Here is a 13,209-nt window from a genome sequence, read left to right on the forward strand (position 1 = left end):
AACAAGAAGAAAAATAACTGGCATACACATACTTATCCAACTAAGTGAGACACACAGACACAAAAAAAGACATAAATAGACATATTTTTGAGGGAGGAGTATATGTCTCAGACACAGGAAGCTGGAGCAGGTTTATGTAGGTAAGTAATTTTATTTCTATCAACAAGAATATGTTAGAAATGTTAGTAGCCTTCAGAAGCAACCACAATCAGCCACAGTGCAGTTAAAATGCTCACTGGCAAAGCAATAACAATATCACACTAGTATTCGTGTGATAAGATCTGGTAAAAGTATATCACTGAATGTCTGATACTAGACCACAATTAAACCATACTCACTATGTCAAGGCTAAAGTATTATTACAAAAAGTTCCCTGATTTGAACTAAGTGGAATGTTACTATTAAAGAACAAAAAAGACAACAATGTTTTGTATGTTATAATTTTTAATTCTTAGGAATTTTTAATTTTCAGTTACAGCAAAATTATTAGTTTATGCACATTTCCAAAATATTTTAAGAAGGTAAGTGTGTAATACTTCACATGTCATGTATCCAGCTTGGAAGCACATTCTTTAGTTGTAGTTCATTATCAGTGTAGAGGAGCAGACAAAAGTTGAAAAAATAAAATTGCACCGATTATTGATGCTGCTACATTTCACACATTTTATGGACTAAGGAATATAGCTGTTCAGACATAAGTCTTAATTTTTGTTTTCCTGGTTACTGAGCAGAGTAGGGCTCAGGACAGAAGAAAAAATTTTAAAAGGAAAAAAAAAAAAACTTACAGCTGAAACTGAAGTATGCATATGGTAAAAGTAAAATGTTGGATATTCAGAAAACAACAGACACAATACAACTGAGGGGAAAATAAATGAGACAGAAAAGAAATGGAAGAGTAGAGAAAAGATAACTACATGAGTGACACAGACAAAATTATTGATACAAAACGCCAACTGCATGATATAGGTCAGAAATATCTAGCTAAATCAGGGGTATTATGGTAGAGTAGGTGCACTTCATAATCCTGCTTTTGTTCATATGGGGCTTCTACTCTGAAATGGAGTACATCACTGTAACTGTTAGCACAGCACCCATCCCTTCCTTTTAATTAAGAGATTTCATTCTTTCGCCTATATGGACATATGTGCGTTCTATGTAATGTTTGATATATAAAATGAAACCAAAAGTGCTTTGCAATGAATTTCACATTATATAATGTAATGTAAATGGACAGATAAAAAATCTAATCATTACCTGTCCGTTTACATTATATTATCAATAATTGATTATTTTTGTTGTTATATTATATAATGTGATTCTTGAAAAATTATAAATATTTTAAGAATAACTTCAAGTTAAAAAAGTTATTGTGTTCATTTTAAAAATAATCAAGAGCAGATTAAAACTGTGTGCTGGACCGAGACTTGAACTCGGGACCTTAGCCTTCTGCAGGCAAGTGCTCTACCAACTGAGCTACCCAAGCACGGCTCACGCCCCATTCTCACAGCTTCACTTCTGCCAGTATCTTGTCTCCTACCTTCCAAACTTTACATGTCTCCACAATATCCTTTCTTCCAGGAGTTCTAGTTCTGCAAGTTTCGCAGAAGAGCTTCTGTGAAGTTTGGAAATTAGGAGACAAGGTACTGGCGGAAGTAAAGCTGTGAGGTCAGGGCGTGAGTCGTGCTTGGGTAGCTCAGTTGGTAGAGCACTTGCCCGCGAAAGGCAAAGGTCCCGAGTTCGAGTCTCAGTCCGGCACACAGTTTTAATCTGTCAGGAAGTTTCATATCAGCGCACACTCTGCTGCAGAGTGAATATCTCATTCTGGAATCAGGAGCACACACATAAGTAATTAAATCTATTTGTGATGAAAAAGTTAGAACCATTCAATAGTTTAATTTGAATTTTTGAATATCCAATAACAACTACTTTACAGCTTTCCCCTCTATATAACAGCAACTGTTTTGACAATATCTTTACTGCTTTACAAAAGAGAGCTTATAATGTGAGGAACTAATTTATCATGTGTGTTTACTGACTATTTAGACACTGTTTTCATCCACCCTTATGGACTAAAAACTTAATGGGTGATATCCTGACTGGTAATCAAAGAATTGACCACTGAAGCTAACACATCAGTTACAAAAATTTAAATTTATATTATGTGCTATGTGATGAGAGAATGATGTATGGTTTCACCATAAAGAAAGATACTTTCCAGCCAAAGGTACCTCTTTCAATAATAGTAACAGTCTATAAGACTCCTGATCTCGGGGTAGTGTTTTTTACCTAGTAATAAAAACGTCCTGGATCCCATGTTCAATCTCAGCTGTTGCATAAATTCTAAATAAAAATCATCAGCAATGGTGACCAAGGACTCGCAGTGTAAAGAGTTACCCTCATTCTACCAACAAAGTCAATGATTGGCAGAGGAGCTGACAGAGTTTCAGGTCATCCTCTTGACCTTGTGGCTGGAAACTACTGCTACAAAATGAAAGAATCAGCAATAGTTAACAGCATGAAGATGCAGAAGGCAGTGGAAACAATTGGATTAAAGATAAATGGTGTGTATTGATAGGACATGTGGCCTGAAAATGAGAAGTGTCAAGATGATCTCTCCTAATGGAAAAAGATTCCGGGTTAGCCCCCATTCAGATATCTGGGAGGGTACTGCCATTGGGGATGTATCAATGAGAAAAAGACTCAATAACCAAGAAAAAGGTAACATATAACAAGTCAGAGTATGGAATGTCACAAGTCTGAATGTGATAGGGAAGCTAGAAAATCTGAAAAGGGAAATGTAAAGGCTCTATCTAGATATAAGGGGGTCAATGAATGGAAAGAAGACAAGGATTTCAGGCCAGAGGAATAAAGGGTAATACCACCAGCAGCAGAAAGGGGTACAATGGGAATAGGATTCAAAGGGGAGGAGGTACACTTGGAATAGGCCTGGAGATATAGAAAGATTCCAGATGAATTACACATTGGGCAGACAGAGATCGTAAGACATACCCAGGAGCAAATATAGACTGGATTGCTATTTAGTGATGATGAAGAGTAGACTGGAGTTTAAGAGATTCATCTGGAAGAATCAACGTGTAAAGAAGTGGGACACTGAACTACTGACATATGAGATGTTTTATAACAATATACAGTTACACCACAGCAGGCAGTTCAGTTGATGAGGAATGGGCATCTCTAAAAATGGCAATGACCAGAGTTGGACACACGATCTAAGTACAAAGAAAGTAACTGTGAAGAAACCTTAGGTAATTGAAGAAATACATCAACTAATCGATGGAAGGGGAAATACAAAAATATTCAGAAATACAGAAATATAAGTCACTTAGGAATGAAATAAAAAGGAATTGCAGCAAAGCCAACATGAAATGGCTGCAGGAAAAATGTTCAGAAATTAACATTCGGTGAAATTAAAAGTAAGGGTGTAAAATTAACAATGCAATTCCACTGGTAAGTGTCAAGGAGAGAGAGGTCAGATGGAAAGAGTGCACTGAAGGCTTCTTTAAGGGGGAGGACTTGCTTGATGACTTGATTAAGGTAGAAATTGGAGTCGATAGGGAAGACATAGGGTATCTACTATTTGAGTCAGAATTTAATAGAACTTTGAAAGACTTACTGTCAAATAAGGTGGAAGGGTGAGATAACACTTCTTCAAAATATATAAAATTTAAAGTGGCAACCAACCAACTATTCAGGGAGACATACCATTTACTTTCAAAAAAATATCATCCACACAATACCGAATATACAAGGGCAGATGAGTGGAAGAACTATCACACAATCAGCTTAATGGCTCATGCATCCAATTTATTGACAATAATAATACACAGAATAATGGAAAAGAAAAGTGACGATCTGTTAGACGACAATCAGTTTGGCTTTTGGAAAGATAAAGGCACCAGAGAGGCAGTTTGAAGTTGCGACTAATAATGGATGGAAGAAAAAATCAAGACATGTTCACAGGGCTTGTCAACTAGAAAAAAGTGTTTGACAATGTAAAATGGTGGAAGATGTTTGAAATTCTGAGAAAAATAAAAGTACACTATGTGGAGAAACAGATAATATACAATTTATATAAGAACCAAGAGGGAACAATAACAACTGAAGATCAAGAATTAAGTGCAAAGATGGAAAAGGGTGTAAGACAGGAATGCAGTCTTTTGCCAGTACTGTTCAAACTGACTACTGAAGAAACAATGATGGAATAAAAGACACGTCAAGAGTGGGATTAAAATTCAGGGTGAATGTTAATGATAAAATTCACTGATGAAATTGTTGTCGTCAGAGGAAGAAGAATAACCTCAGTGAAGGAGAATTACAGGACAGTCTAATGAGTCAATCATTGTATGGACTGCTTAAAAACTGGAAAAGATGTTTAAGATGTGATGCTACAGAAAAAAGTTGAAAATCAGGTGAACCGATGAAATGAGGAATGAGAAGTTCTTCACAGAATTGGCAAAGGAAGTGACATATGTAAAATACAGATGAGAAGAACACATCTATTGAGACACCACGGAATAATTTTCATGGTACCAGAGGGATCTGTTGAGGGTAAAAACTGTAAGAGAAGACAAGACATTGGGAAACATTTAGCAAATAATTAAGGATGTAAGGTGCAAGTGCTAATCTGAGATGAAGAGGTTGGCACGAGAGAGGAATTCATGGCAGGCTGCATTGAGCCTGTCAGGAAACTAATACACGCCCTCCATCCCCCCACATCTTCCCCCCTCCAAAAAAGTGTAATAAAAAGACTAGATATGATTTCAATTGGCAGTGATATGTGGTTTCATTGCACTACTGCTGTGAGTTCTTGATTCGTCATATGAGAGAATAACGTCTCCAGTGAAGAGCATGAATGCAATTTATTGGCAAACAGCAATTATCCACAAAAAAATTTAAAGCATTGAGCTTCAACACCTGTGTGAAAGTGTTTCAACTACTGATGATAAAAAAGACTAGAAACCATGTCAATGTTTGTGTACTTTTCTACATGAATATGTAAGGAAACTGCAGAGAATGCTTGTCATGGGACTACACTCTATAAATTGAACAATGGTTTCTTCTTCATTCATATTTAACCGAACACACAGAAGAAACATGCATTCTGTGAATTGTATAACTGTCATTCAAAATTTTATGAAAACATACGAGTATAGTCTAGAATTTGAGAAGGTATTCTGGACCAGATGACAAGTACCTACAGATATTGAGGACATTCTCATTCCAGTGTATAATTATTCAGATTTTAGTATTGGGTTGTCTCATAAGTTCGTCCATTTTTCTCAAACCTTCCATCTACAGCACCTGCAAACCCTGCACCCACAGTGCCCACCAGGGTAACACAGTTGCCTAACCGTCACTATGACAGGGATTGACAACCTGCCACACTGCTGGATATGTTAGTGTGCGTTGGATGGAACAGCATGAACACGCATCTACAAGCTATGGAAAGTACGAAGAAACATTTCCGACATGTTACGCAGTTTTACTATCATAAGGGGAAAATCACCCCACAATGCCAGCAGATTTGTGCTGTATACAGAATGATACAGTAACGGCTGGAGCATGTCAAAAGTGGTTAGGCAATTTCGAGCTCAGAATTTTGCTCCAACAGACAAACTTTAATCTGGACTACCTACAGTTACAAACAAGGAATGGCTTAATGACATGATAGTCAACAATTCAGAAATGACAATGCAGGTGTTTACATTGGAGCTCAATGTCGCTCATGCTGGTTTACATAAATATTCATGACATATTGATTCCTCATGAACTGAGTGAAATAAATTTAATTCAGTGTCTGTCCATCTATGATTCCGTATTGAGATGCAATCAGAATGCTGCTTTTCTGGAAAGGCTGATAACTGAAGATGAGAAGTGGATTGTGTACACAAGAACACCTGGAAGAGGAAATCATGGCGCACAACAGCCACCAATATCAGTTCCTAAACTAAGGCTGCATCCAAGGAAGGTGCTGCTATGCACCTAGTGGGATTGCAACTGCATCCTATATTACAAACTTCTTCCGAATGAGACTATCACTTCCAAAACATACTGTTTGCAGTTAGATCGTCTCAAGATGACTAGATTTGGGACATGATGTATTTCACCATGACAACACCAGACTATATATTTCTATAGTGACCCATTAAAAGCTGTGCTCTTTTGAGTGGGATGTGTTACCCTGACTGCTGTATTTGGCAGACATTGCCCTTCTGACTTGTATCTATTCCATTCCCTGCAGAATTTCCTGAAAGGCATGTGCCTCACCTCCTTGGAGGACTGCAGATTGAACGTTGCAGAGTTCGTCAACCTGAAAATCCCCACATTTTGGAAGAATGTCATTTATAAGCTTCCCGAGAAATGGCAATATATTGTCGACAATAATGGTGTATACTGCAGGAAAAAAATAGTTTACAAAACCAATCCACCTTATTTAGTTATATTGTGATCAACTTTGTGTATGATATGTGTAAGCAGGCAGGCCAGCAATCATTCTGTTGTAGCTGTGCCGTAGGGAGTATGTTCCCAGGCATTCGTTGTGATTACATTGTAAAGAAAAGTGAACGAACTTATGAGAAAACAAAATACTTGCCTGAAAGCTCTAAATAAACTATTGTTAACTCTTATTAGATATTTTCCCTTTTCAGTTTTCATAATTCTTCCTCAAATTTCTCTCTCTCCGCAAACTACCTCTTGATGTCAATTTCAGTCTCTTTCCACAACTAAGCACTGCTGCAATTCACCTTTGAAACCACTGTCAACGGCTGTGAACTTCTGCTTTCTTTTTCCACTATTTCCTCTAACACATCTGAAGAAACAGCTTTTCCTTTTGTCATTTACAACAAGAATCAGGCAGCAATTATAGATCAATTTTACTTAAAAGTATATCAAACTTCTTTTCAACCAATATACATACTATTTCTGACTCCAACAGTCAATCATGTAAAAGAGAAATATTGTTCAGCAACTTACCACCTTCATCCTCAGAATCAGACATGAATGTTTCTTGCATGGACTCTGGTGCTACGACCTTGTACTTTTCTTCGATTGTAGTAGTGGTGGTGGTGGTTACTGTTGTTTCAGTCACAACTTTCAGTGTCTCAACAACACTGATATAGCCCAGTTTCTGTGCAATTGACAAAGCAGTTTGTCCTTGCTGGAATACAATAAAAGAATTATTGTTTCCATTATTTTAATGTATCAGGCCTACTATAAGGACATTCAAAAATGCTACTAGTATGTGTCTGTTGCGTGCATAATTTATCGGGCGCAGTTACATGCTTGTGTGTGAAAGAAATGCATAGATAAATGGGGGAAGAGAGAGAGAGAGAGAGAGAGACTGAAATGTAAACTCATCTTTAGTGACCCTTTTCAACTGTTTGTATTTTTAATGGCAAAGCCTCACACTAGCAGACTGCCAGGTGGTTATAATTAAACTGATTGGTCGCAGTGCAGGCCGTATACGTCACAGGATGCTGAAACATTGTAGGTATGTCCGTTGATCAGTGCACTCATGGAATATGGAAAAAATAACAATTGTTCTACATTTTGCCACCAAGTGAAAATATGGCACTGTAAGCAGCAGTTGATTGTTTTGACATAAGTAAGCTGTTGGTCGCTTGGTGAGGCATGTTGATTACATTTCTGAAGTCACTTTTGGTGTAAAGGGTAATGAAGGTTGACATTTTCTGTGTGAAATGGAATGGCTATTGAGAAGAAAGATAGTGCACTGCTGGTGAAGCTGTTGTATCAGAATGACAGTGCACTGCTGGTGAAGCTGTTGTGTCAGAATGACAGCAATATCATTCTGCATTTTGAGAATATCGCCAGCAGAAACAGATGCAACGAGGCCCCATGTCAATAACTGGGCTAAAGAATGTGATCAAGAAATTTGAAAAAAACACGTGAATTATGTGGTGCAGCAAGGAGAGGGAGGCAAACCATTTCCATGGTATTTGTTGATTAAGTTGCGGTAGCTATAGCCACCCATGCAGCACATGCCTCAAATTATACAAATGCTCATGCTGCATCACAGGAATTTTCTCTCCACTGGTCAAAAGATAAAAAGATTTTGCCATGCATTTTACATTCCTATTCAGAATGTGCACCAAATGAAGCCCCAAGATAGGCTACAACACCAAGACTTTGCCATTCGTTTTTTGGCGAGCATGGAAATGGATAACATGTGCCCATGGAATATTCTTTGGACAGAAGGTGCACATTTTACTCTCCATAGTGCCACAAATGGTCAGAACTGTCACATATGGGGCCCTACTCCACCACACGTTGTGAAGGAACATTCACTGCACTCATCTTGTGTGACTGTGTAGTGTGGTTCCACAAGCTTCTTCATTCTCTGACCATTTTTCTTCAAGGAGATGACATCTTGTGCACCTGTTAGTTGTACACTGACATATGCATGTTATAAGTACCTCCTTAAGTAACATGTGATTCCAGCTTTGCAAGAACACAACTGCGTTCACACCATTTTCATGCAAGATGGGGCAACAACATATATCACTTGCCAGGTGAAAGCTTTGTTAACAACTGCTTCACCTCTAGGCAATTTCAAGATGTGTTGCCTTCCAGAATGTCTATCATGAAGTATTCTAAAGAATGGCATATGATGACACATCACTCTGACTACACTGGATATACTGCAAGCAACTGCTGACAATTCCATGTTATGGATGCAGCACATTGCTGAGTCAGGAAGCCATATGAATGCTTATTGTAACTTATCATCATATCCTAATAAATGAGCCAGAACCACCATTCTCAGTTATTTAGCCATTCCTCACCTTTCCCTGCATCCAGAACACATTCTGACTGCTTACAGAGCTATTTTTTCACCTGGTAGCAGAAAATAGAACTACTATTTTTTTCAGGATACTTTGCAAGCGCACCGAATAATGAACATACCTTTGAAGTTTCAGCATCTGTGATGTATAAAGCCCCCCTTCAGCACTCGGAACACCATCAGTTTAACAGTTATCATCTGGTATCTTCCCATGCTTAATTTAATTCTTTTGCCCTTGTTTATTTACTTTAATTTGAGGTGCTCTGTTTCTTGTTTCTTCTTCCAGCATGCTTTCATTGACATACAGGAGCCTATACAATACAGTACGACCATGGGCATACCCAGCGAGGGGCAGGGGGGGGGGGGTTGCAGCTGCCCCCCCCCCCCCAGAAGATATTCGCAGTTTTTCACAAGTTTACTGTTTTATTTAATAAGAAACGCTGCATGTTTTCGCGGATTGTACAAGTGCATTCTTGCATTTAAAATGTTTATCAAAAGCAGTTTTTCACTGGTTTACTGTTTTATTTAATAAGAAGTGCTGTATGTTGTCTCGAGTCCTTGTTTCCTGAGACTAGCATGACCTGCCCCCCCTCCAGTTCAGATCCTGGGTACGCCCTTGAGTACGACAATTACTTTTGTCAATTTTTGTGTTATTTTTTTACAATTTCATGTTATTTTTTGATAGGGGAGGGCAGTCACAGCTCATTACAGCAGCCTCCTTGCCAAGTTTAACTTGCCGTCACTCCCCCTTTCATTGTGCCACAGATGCTTATCATCACAAGAATAGTAACAATATAACAAAAAAAGTTAATAAAATTATAATATTCTAAAACATACTTTCTATAGCCAAGATTGCATAAATTATTCTTCATTTTCAATGAGCAGTTTCGACAGGGGAAAAAACACACACACGAGTAACATTGCTGTGGGCAGAGCTTGTGTAGTACACATTTCTGCCACTAAGCGTGTATAGCGCAACTCACTGCCAAGTCAGTGCTGCCTGTGTCGTTGACCTGGATTGTTCTGTTCATCCACAGTGATTGTTTTTGCTAGCGCTGTTATATTCTTGTTTTGTTCTTTTATGATAGCAAGTTTAAGTGAACAACATGCAGCTATGAAATTTTGTTTTCTATTTGGTAAAAATGTTGCTGAAACTGTTTTAATATTGGAAACAGCTTCCTGAGATGACACTATGGGAAAAACTCAATTGTATGAGTGGTTACTTGATTTAAAAATGGCAACATGTCGATTAATGATAAATCTCATTCTGGACATCCATCAATTGCCCGAATCAAAAAAAGATATTGAAAAAATTTGAGAGATTGTGCTCACAGACCATCGACAGACAACTGATCAACTGTCAGAGATTAGAAGGTTATCTTGGAGCTTGGTCAGCGAATTTTAATGGAAGATTTGGTAATGAAAAGAGTTGCTGCTAAGTTTGTTCCTTGGGCTGATAATCAAAAGGAATGTTGAGTTGAAACAAGTCATGCTTTGAAACAACAGCTTTAAACTGATACACATTTTCTGTCAAAGATCATGAGTCCTGGTGCTATGGTTACAACCCAGAAACGAAGTGAAAGTCAAGCCAATGGAAGACGTCATCAGCACCCCATCCAAAAAAAATGTCGTCAAGTCAAATCAAACACCAAAACAATGGTGATTTGCTTTTTTTGATACCAAGGGCATAGCTAATTCAGAGTTTGTTCCCCAGGTCAAACAGTTAATCAAACCTTTATTTGGAAGTTTTATGAAGATTGCGCAACAGTGTTCATAAAAAAAAAATCTGATTTGTGGCAGACAGGAAACTGGTTCTTCCACTACGACAACGCACCTGCACATGCAGCCATCTCTGTTAGACCGTTTTTGGCTAAAAATGGAATGCTTCCACTGCCCCACACACCTTACTCGCCTGACCTGGCTCTGTGAAACTTTTTCTTATTTCCACACATGAAAAGGGACAGAAAAGGACACCGATTTGACAATGTTGAAGAAGTCAAGAAAAAAAAAATGAGGGAGGAATTGTCAGCAATTTCTAAAGATGACTGCAAAACATGTTTCGTACAGTGGAAGCACTGGTGGGCCAAATGTATTAGTTGTAATGGAGAGTATTTTGAAGGGGATAAACATGTTTTGTAAACAATTTGAAAATATATGGCTTAAATTTTTTTGTATCCCCTCATAACTGTCATCTTCTGGTACTCAAAAATTTTTTGTTACAATGTGTGTTAGAACCTTACGCCATGTTGTTATAATAGTGGATAAAATGTAGCACATTATTCAGAGGTTTGTCAGAAATTAAACATTTACAATTAAATAGCACCTTCTGCACATGGCCATGTTCAAATACACGTCACTCACAGATGCCTGGGAAGTCTTAAAAACCACCATACACAACAAAATTCAAATTTGTACATTTCTTTATGTTTGCATGGCATGTTCCATACATTGATGATCCACCTTAGAAGAAGTATATGGGCAAATAAAGAAGAATTTATGCGATCTTGGCAATAGAACATTTTTTACCAAGTAATACAGATCACTACTCCTAATTTCTCAACATGAGACAATTCAATCAAAATTATAATAATTTGTTTGCATCACAACTTACATAAAATTGCAGTTCACTTACTAAAGTCATTATAAAAGCAATGGTCCAAAACATTGAGAAGTAAAGATGTCATATAATTAATTGAAGAACAATAATAGTAACAATATGTACTGACTTTTACTGTACCAAAATTTACATTATATAAAGCAACACACATATTCACTATTATCAGTATTTCACTTAGCACGAAAATTGTGAGCACGGGCCAGCACACTTTGGCCACGTGGGTGGCAAGTGAATAAGACACTATACCTTTCAGTCATTTCGACATTCAGGAAGTGAGTGTCTTGTAACGTGAGATGACAATCCCTTACCAACAAGATCAAAATGAAGTTGCATGATAGCTGAATAGGATGAGCACTGAAAAAAATAAGATCAATGCTGGCAGATGCAGAATGGAGCAAACAGTTTTTGGCTGATGCTCTTATACTGACTCATTTGCAAAATTGATCTCCAACAAAAGCTGTTCAAAATGTTACTCCCAAAGAAGTAGAAATTGGTCATCAAATAAACCTGGGTCACTTATGAATCTTTGGATGTCAAGCATTTGTACACGTTTCTAAAGAGAAACGAACACAGTTAGAAGATAGGTACAAATAACTTACTCTCACTTAATATTGTGAAGCTTTTAAAGCATACCATTTAACTGACACGTATTTATCAAATACAAAGATCTATGATGCAGAGTTCACCACAAATCCAAAATAAAAAGTGTGTGAAAGACATCACGACATCACAAATACCAATAAACTTACAATTAACAAATATATCAATTTTTTTCCTTTGTATTTTCTAGATAATAAGATTGAAAATAATGGTACAGGCAGCGTTCAACCAGCAGCAGTAACAAACATTATTGAAAAAGCAACAGGACCAATACAACTTACGTAAATTGCAATTTAGTTCGTCTTGAGTTGGCACAAAGTGACACTGAGCAGGCAGTGACTATCAATGTCAATAGGGACCACAGTGATGTGGTGTCAGATATTAAAAAATCATCACATCATAGAAAAAAAAACAATCCAAAATATTTTAACAATAATATCGCTGTTTCCCTAGAGTTCAAGAACCAAATTTGTGTAAGGAAGAGTTGTGGCAACTGTGAAAAATGGAAGCAAGCCTTAAATGATGAATACACACTGAAGAGCCAAAGAAACTGGTACACCTGCCTAATATCGTGTAGAGCCCCTGCGAGTACACAGAAGTGTCACAACATGACGTGGCATAGACTCAACTAATGTCTGAAGTAGTGCTGGAGGGAATTGACACTATTGAATCCCGCAGCGCTGTCCATAAATCCGTAAGAGTATGAGGGGGGAGGAGATCTCTTCTGAACCATATGCTTCAAGGCATCCCAGATACGCTCAACAATGTTCTGCTTACATACGTGTCACCTGTCAGAGTCGTATCTAGACGAATCAGGGGTTCCATATCTCTCAAACTGCACATGCCCCACACCACTATAGAGCCTCCACCAGCTTGAACAGTCTCCTGCTGACATGCAGGGTCCATGGATTCATGAGGTTGTCTCGATACACATACACCTCCATCCCCTTGATACAATTTGAAACAAGACTCATCCGACCAGGCAACACGTTTCCAGTCATCCACCATCCAATGTCAGTGTTGACAGGTTCAGGCGAGACATAAAGCTTTGTGTCGTGCAGTCATCAAGGGTACACGAGTGGGCCTTGGTCTCCTATAGTCCATATCGATGATGTTTCATTTAATGGTTCACATGCTGACACTTGTTGATGGCCCAGCATTGAAATCTGCA

The 13,209-nt window shown here is 37.9% G+C and overlaps 1 protein-coding gene across 8 annotated transcripts in view; it reads right to left on the bottom strand.

Annotated features, from left to right (window-relative positions):
- Positions 1-13,209, bottom strand: part of LOC126174843 (ankyrin-2-like) — a 310,128-nt gene that overhangs the window by 120,176 nt on the left and 176,743 nt on the right. For all 8 annotated transcript variants that reach the window (XM_049921257.1, XM_049921264.1, XM_049921291.1 and 5 more), the window contains one exon: positions 6,994-7,177. In XM_049921257.1, the coding sequence (XP_049777214.1) occupies positions 6,994-7,177 (184 nt within the window). The remainder of the gene's footprint in view (positions 1-6,993; positions 7,178-13,209) is intronic.

This window comes from Schistocerca cancellata, chromosome 1 (assembly GCF_023864275.1).
Source record: "Schistocerca cancellata isolate TAMUIC-IGC-003103 chromosome 1, iqSchCanc2.1, whole genome shotgun sequence".
NCBI classification, from domain to species: domain Eukaryota; kingdom Metazoa; phylum Arthropoda; class Insecta; order Orthoptera; family Acrididae; genus Schistocerca; species Schistocerca cancellata.